The 6,575-nt window shown below is 50.3% G+C and overlaps 1 protein-coding gene across 2 annotated transcripts in view; it reads right to left on the reverse strand.

Annotated features, from left to right (window-relative positions):
• Napsa (napsin A aspartic peptidase) overlaps positions 1-6,257 on the reverse strand; it is a 9,963-nt gene extending 3,706 nt beyond the window's left edge. Inside the window, exons 1-4 of one of the 2 annotated variants that reach the window (XM_008845137.3) lie at positions 5,889-6,255; positions 596-737; positions 393-516; positions 164-282 (exon numbers count right to left, since the gene is read on the reverse strand). In XM_008845137.3, the coding sequence (XP_008843359.1) occupies positions 164-282; positions 393-516; positions 596-737; positions 5,889-5,977 (474 nt within the window). In that variant the 5' untranslated portion in view covers positions 5,978-6,255. Of the gene's footprint in view, positions 1-163; positions 283-392; positions 517-595; positions 738-5,888 lie in introns of both variants that reach the window. The other variant, XM_029569342.1, reaches the window with a different exon arrangement.
• Positions 6,258-6,575: the final 318 nt, after the last annotated feature.

The raw sequence follows: 6,575 nt of genomic DNA on the forward strand, positions 1-6,575 counted from the left end.
CAGAAAGCTCTGTCTCAAGAAAAGCCATGTGTGTTTTCCAAGGCTTCGCCTCTCCCCTCCTTTTCTGGAGAAGCCCCGCCCCTTTCTCAGGCGGCCCTGCTTCATAGGCATCATAGGACACAGGGTTCTACACTCAAGCCTTCACAGCATAGAAGTCACCTACAGTCAGTGTGTCCTCACTCAGGACTCCGCTCAGACGCCCAGTTCCATACTGAATGGTGAACTTGGTCCCATTGGACTGGAAGGAGCTGGAGGCTTTGGGATTAAAACGGTGGTGGAACCCTATTTCAGGAGACAACAGAGATGTCACCGGCAGTAAGGCCTGGGGGTTCTTGAGGCCCAGCCCCCACCTTTTGTCACCCCCTTTGGTCATCTTCCCCAGGCTAGCTCACAGCAGGGCACACTGAAGAAGTAACATCTGGTGGACGGGACCCAGAGATTGGAGGAACCCGTGTCGAAGACCACTGTGAAGTTCTGAGGAGGCGTGCCCAGTCCAATGTTCCCAAAGTACTGGGTCTGATGGCACAGAGGAAATGAGAAAAATAAGAATTGGGCACATGGGCACAAAGGTGGGGCTGTGGGGGCTGGGACTTACGTTCATGAACTTGGACAGAGCCACCAGGGTAGACTTGTTACCAGAGATGGGGGTCCCCAGTCTAGAGGGCTCTATTGACTGTCCCCATGTGCCCAGTGGGCTCAGGATGCTGTGTCCAGGGTGGGCTCGGCGAAGGGGGACCCTAGAGAGAGAGGGGAGGTGGAGAGTGAGGGAGCTGTGCATCCTGCATCCCAGAGTCCCCATGTGATAGATGCTCAGTAGGGAATGTCAGCAAGGTAAATGTCCCTTGGTCCTTAGAAGCAGTCATCAGCGGGAACTCCACCTTGACTAGGAAGTGCTAGCGAAGGCAACAGGACAGACAGTTCCAGAGACTTCCCTAGAGCAAGTCAGTCATCCCAAATTCACAGGCTCAAAGGTAAGTCAGTACCTAGAAGTCTTAAGGTAGGTCATGCTTTGGGACCTATTATGCCTAGCATGTGGGAGGGGCTGATGGAAGGCAACTGGAGAGATGGCACAGCAGTTAAGAGCATTTACTGCTTTTCCAGAGGACCTGAGTTTGATTCCCAGCACCCACATCAACTGGTTCATAAAGACCTGTAACTTCAGCTCCAAGGAGCCAATGCCCTCTTCGGGCCTATGTGAGTACTGCACTTACATACACATATACACATACACATACACATACACACACAATTTTTAAAAATAACAATAATAAAAATTGATTGGGGACACATACACACACAATTTTTAAAAATAACAATAATAAAAATTGATTGGGAGATGGAGAGATGGCTCAGTGGTTAAGAACACTGATTGTTCTTGCAGAAGACCTGGGTTCAAATACCAGCACCCACATGGCAGCTAACAACTGTCCGTAACTCCAGTTCCAGGGGATCTATCTGACGGCCTCTTCTGTCCTCCTTGGGCATTGCACGACACAGGCGCACTTACCTGCATGCAGGCATAACACTCATACACATAAAATAAAAATAATAAATAAAATATTTTTAAAAAATTGGTTGAACCTGCTGGTGCCCTCCTTTAATCCCAGCAGTTGGGAGGCAGAGGAAGGTGGGTTTGAGGCCAGCCTGGTCTGCATAGTGAGTTCTAGGCCAGGCAGGAATGAGACTGCTTAAAAATAAATTGGACGCCAGGTGTAGTGCACACCTTTAATCCCAGCACTCCAGAGGTAGAGGTAGGTGGATCTTGGTGAGATCAAGGTCAGCCTGGTCTATATTGAGACTTCCAGGCCAGCTGGGACTACAGGGAGACCCTTCTCAACCATAACCACCCCCTCCAGAATGAATGGAACGAAGCCAGGAAGAAGGGAGGAAGGAGGAAGGAAGGAAGGAAGGAAGGAAGGAAGGAAGGAAGGAAGGAAGGAAGGAAGGAAGGAAAAGCCTAACTCACATACTTCTGTCGCTCTTATAATTTCACATCTCACATGAAGTCTTTGCTATATATGTGATTTATTTAGTGTCAAGAGTGAGATTAGGGTTTGGAGCTCATATTTTCCCCAGTGGTGTGGGAAAGAAAGTACCATGACTCATGAAGCTTCCCAGCAGTGTTTCTGTTTTTCCTGTCTGGTAGGCCAGGGTCTTGAACCTATGACCTCACTCCTAGGCCAGTGCTGTACCACTGAGCCCCAGCCCCCAGCATGTGGAGGCCAGAGGTACCTGTGGTAGTCAGTCCTCTCCTTCCACCATGTGGGTCCTGGGGTTTGAACTCGGTCCTCAACCTTAATGGCAAGCTCCTTTACCCACTGAATAATCTAGCCAGCTGAAGGTTTATATTTTTAGTCTCCCTCAGTTTTGCTCTTCTTATGATGCTTAGGGAGGATTTCAGACCTCCACATGGATGCTGTGGCATGCACACATATGTACAAAATAAATATAATACAAAAATTTAATTACAAACAACTACTCAGAACATCCATATGCAAAAGCTGTAAATAAAGTTTAAGAAGCCAGGTCTGGGGCTGGAGAGATGGTTCAGCAGTTAGAGCACTGACTGCTCTTGCAGAGGACCTAGGTTCAATTCCCAGCACCCACATGGTGGCTAACAATCATCTGTAGCTCCAGTTCCAAGGCATCTGACACCCTCTTCTGACTTCCTTGGGCACTGTGCCACACTTACATACATGGCAGGCAATAAATCCATGCACATAAAATAAAAATAATAAAGATTTTTAAAAGATTCTTTTTGGTTGGGTGTAGGATTGCTTAAGTGTGCATGTGGAGGCCAGAGGAGGAGGAGGAGGAGGAGGAGGAAGAGAAAGAAAAAAAAAACCCAGCCGGGTTTGGTGGCACCTGCCTTTAATTCCAGCACTCAGGAGGCAGAGGTAGGTGAGTTCAAGGCCAGCCTGGTTTGCATGGTGAGTTCCAGGCCAGGGAGACCCTGCCTCAAAAATGACAAAAAAAAAGGAGGTGGAGGCAGCCAGGAGCTCCAAGACTGTCTACCCAACTGCTGGGGAAACTGATGCAGGATCCAAAGTCCTTAGTGAAACCCCATCTTAAAAAATAAAAGGAGGGCTGGGGTATGACTCAGGGGTAGAGCCCCTGCCTAGGATCTCCCAGTGAGGGGCTGGAGTGTGGCTCAGTGGTTGGGGCATGTGCTGGATAGCTTTAGTGTCAACTTGACACACCTGGGTTGAGGGAGCCTCAATTGGGGAATTTCCTCTATTGGACTGGCCTTGGCCATGTCTGTGGGACATCTTCTTGATTGTTGAGTGATATGAGAGGGCCCAGCCCACTGTGGGTGGTGCCACCCCTGGGTAGGTGGGCCTGTGTTGCATAAGAAAGCAGGCTGAGCAGGGGCCAGGGGAGCAAGCCAGTAAGCAGCATTCCTCCATGGCTTGTGCTCCAGCCTCCAGGTTCCTGCCCTGAGTTCCTATCTTGGGCTCCCAAATGAACTGTGTGACCTGGGAGATGTAAGCTAAATAATCCCTTTCCTCCCCAAGTTGGTAGTGGTCAGAGTATTTTGTCACAGCAGTGGAGAACAAACCAAGAGCACTTGCTTAGCATACAGAAGGCTCTGGTTCAAACCCTGGTGCAGCTGGGCGGGAGGCAGAACACGAAAACAAAACTGCCAAGAAAGAAAGGAAGACAAAGGAAAAATCAGGAAAACTTGAAAACACCTTTTAACCCATGTAGGAATTTCCTCCCTAGCAGTTAATGGAAAGATGTGTTTAGGAGGAAGTGTCTGACTTGGGCAAGGAGACAGTCCAAGGCCATCTAGGGACTGGGCTATGGTATGCGGAGGATAAGGAACAGAAACCCAGACCACACAGGGGAGGGAGTGGCTCCACTGGGCCTTCCCTAGCTTCGGCACCAGGCTGAATCAGTTAGGCCAAGTGCGTTAGGCAAATTCAGATTCTCTCTCCTCTCTCTCCTCCCCCTGTCTCTGTCTCCCTCCTCTCTCTGTCTCCTTTCCCCCTCTCTCCCTCTGTCTCCCTTCTCCGCCTGTCTCCCTCCTCTCTCTTTCTCTCCTTCTCTCTCTCCCTTTCCCCTCTCTGCCTCTCTCCTCCTCTCTGTGTCTCTCTTCTCCCCCCTCTGTCTCTCTCTCTCTCTGTCTCTCACTCTCACTTTGGGGACAGGGTCTTGCTCTGTAGTCCCTGTCCTGGCTGATCTCTACCTTGCCGCAATCTTTCTGCCTCTGTACTAGACTGGCAGCTCACACCTAGAGCGCCAATCCTTCGGTAAAGACTCTGAGGGACCTATAGTCTCTGAGGCCAGGCATGGTGGTGCAGGCCTTTAACCCCGGCCCTCAGGAGGCAGAGGCAGGTGGATGTCTGAGAGTTCAGTCTGGTTTATATAGCAAGTTCCAGGCCAGCCAAAGCTACATAGTAAGACCCTGTCTCAAAAAAATTTAAAAAATAGATAATTAAATTAAACTCTGGATCACAGAGCTTGGGTGGCTGACAAAATTGCTGTGAGCTTGAGGCTAGCCTGGGCTATAGAGTGAAACCCTGTCTCATTCCCTTTTCTCCCCACCCCTCAAAGAAACCCAGGTTAACCAACATGCTGCACAGTCGAGGGCTGGTACCTGCTTGGAACTGTGGCCCTGGCCACTCTTTGCCCAACTCCAGGACAGCCTGAAGAGGTTCTAGAGTATGAAGATCACAAGTCCTGGAAGAGCCCCTCCCCCACCAAAAAAGGGAAGAGAATGAGAGAGTCGAGGTGTTGGGGGATCCTGGGGTTGGGGTTCTCAAAATAGGCATGTGTGCAGGCTGTGAGTCTGGGCATACAAACAATTTCAATAAACAAATCTGGGTCTCTAGGAAATGGGACGGGGGGGGGGAGAGTTATGGGGTGGGAATTCCAAAGTCAGATCACTAGGGCTCGGTCACAAAGGAAAACCCCCGCCCCAAGAAATGTATCCTAATTGAATAAGGAGGGGACTCCAACCTTGGACCGCAGTGCTGAACACATTTTGTTGTGGTGCTAGGGATAGAATCCAAGGCCTGTGTCTACTAGGCAAGCGCTCCTACCGAAGCTAAGCCTCAGCCCCAGCCCATGGTTCCCTGAGACAGGATCTCAAAGGCCTTGGATTGACGATGGATTGACACCGTCCTGCCTCCACCTCCCTGCCCACTGGGATTACCACCTCATCCCACCCAGCACTGGAGCATCCCAGACTTAAAATGTTGGGGCTAGAGTGGGTCTGAGCTGGTAGAGGGCTCATCTGGCATGCGCAAAGTCCTGAGTTCCATCCCCAGCACTGCATAAACCTTGCAGTGTGGCACACAGCTGTAATCCCAGGAGGCAGGAGGCTCAGGAATTCAAGATCATTCTTGGCTACACAGGGAGTTTGAGGCCAGCCACAACCATAGAAGTGGGCTCTTAGGAGGTATGGTGTTGAATTTCTTTGGTGGGGGAGACCCCTATTTAGATAGTTGGGGACCTAGGTGGTCAAGATGGCTCAAAGGGTAGGGGAGATTTCTGCCAAGTATGGCAGCCCCTCTGACCACCGCACATGCATCAACACACATATGTGTGTGCAGACCCACACCCACAAATAAATACATACTTTTTTAAAAGTAAGAACTGAGCTGGGCGTGGTGGTGCATGCCTTTGATCCCAACACATGGGAGGCAGAGGAAGGTGGATCTCTGTAGGTTCAAGGGCAGCCTGGTCTACATGGTGAGTTCCAGGTCAGCTGGGGCTACAGGGGGACCCTATCTCAAAAAGACAAAAAAATTTTTTTTTAAATAAAGAGCTGGGAAGAAAAAACAAAAAACAGTTGGGATTCCTAGGGCACCAAGTCCAGCCCTAGTCTTAAAGGGCAAGAAATAGGAATCTTGTCAGGGTTGGGTGGTGGGGGGTCCCCATACCGGATCAGTGTGGCCCCTGAGGGCTCTGAGTTCCCCAGCAACAGCAGCAGCAGCAACTGGCACAGCACCACCAGCAGCGAAGGTGACATCTCTGGGGACCCAGACGTCCTGGAGCCTCTGTTCTTCCACTTGAGACTCTGGCCTGTTCACACCCCACCACTGGAGGATAGAGGTGCCTGGGACCTGATGTCTCTCCGCAGCAGGTGGCACAGGGGTTCAGGATGAGACTGTGGGAGACTTGTGCTAAGTGTTCCTGCAGAGTCCCCAGCAGCCTCCTGTGTCCCGTGTTTGGAGGAGAGGCAAGGACCAGCTGTCCTCAACCTGAGCGGGCTCCCAACCCCCACCCCTTCCTTTCCTGCCACCTCTACTGTTTTTACTTTTAACTTTCAGTTCGCTTTTCTGAGACTTATTAACCACCACCCCCCCTTTTTTTTTTTAAGCAATCCAGAGAAAAGGAGGGGTTTGTGAAGAGTCTGGGGAAGGGACAGTAAGTCACATGGGTGGGTCGGGTTGGCCAACCTCTCAATTCACGTTATTTTGAGAAGAGTGTCTCCTCCACACACTTTATGATTTTTAAAAAACTATTTACTTATTTTGTGTGTATATGTGTTTATCTACACACATGTCCCAGCATGCAAGGGGAGGTCAGAGGACAACTTTCAGGAGTCTGTTCTCTCCTTCCACCAT

The sequence above is a fragment of the Nannospalax galili genome, unplaced genomic scaffold (assembly GCF_000622305.1).
Source record: "Nannospalax galili isolate Female #2095 unplaced genomic scaffold, S.galili_v1.0 scaffold960, whole genome shotgun sequence".
Taxonomy (NCBI): domain Eukaryota; kingdom Metazoa; phylum Chordata; class Mammalia; order Rodentia; family Spalacidae; genus Nannospalax; species Nannospalax galili.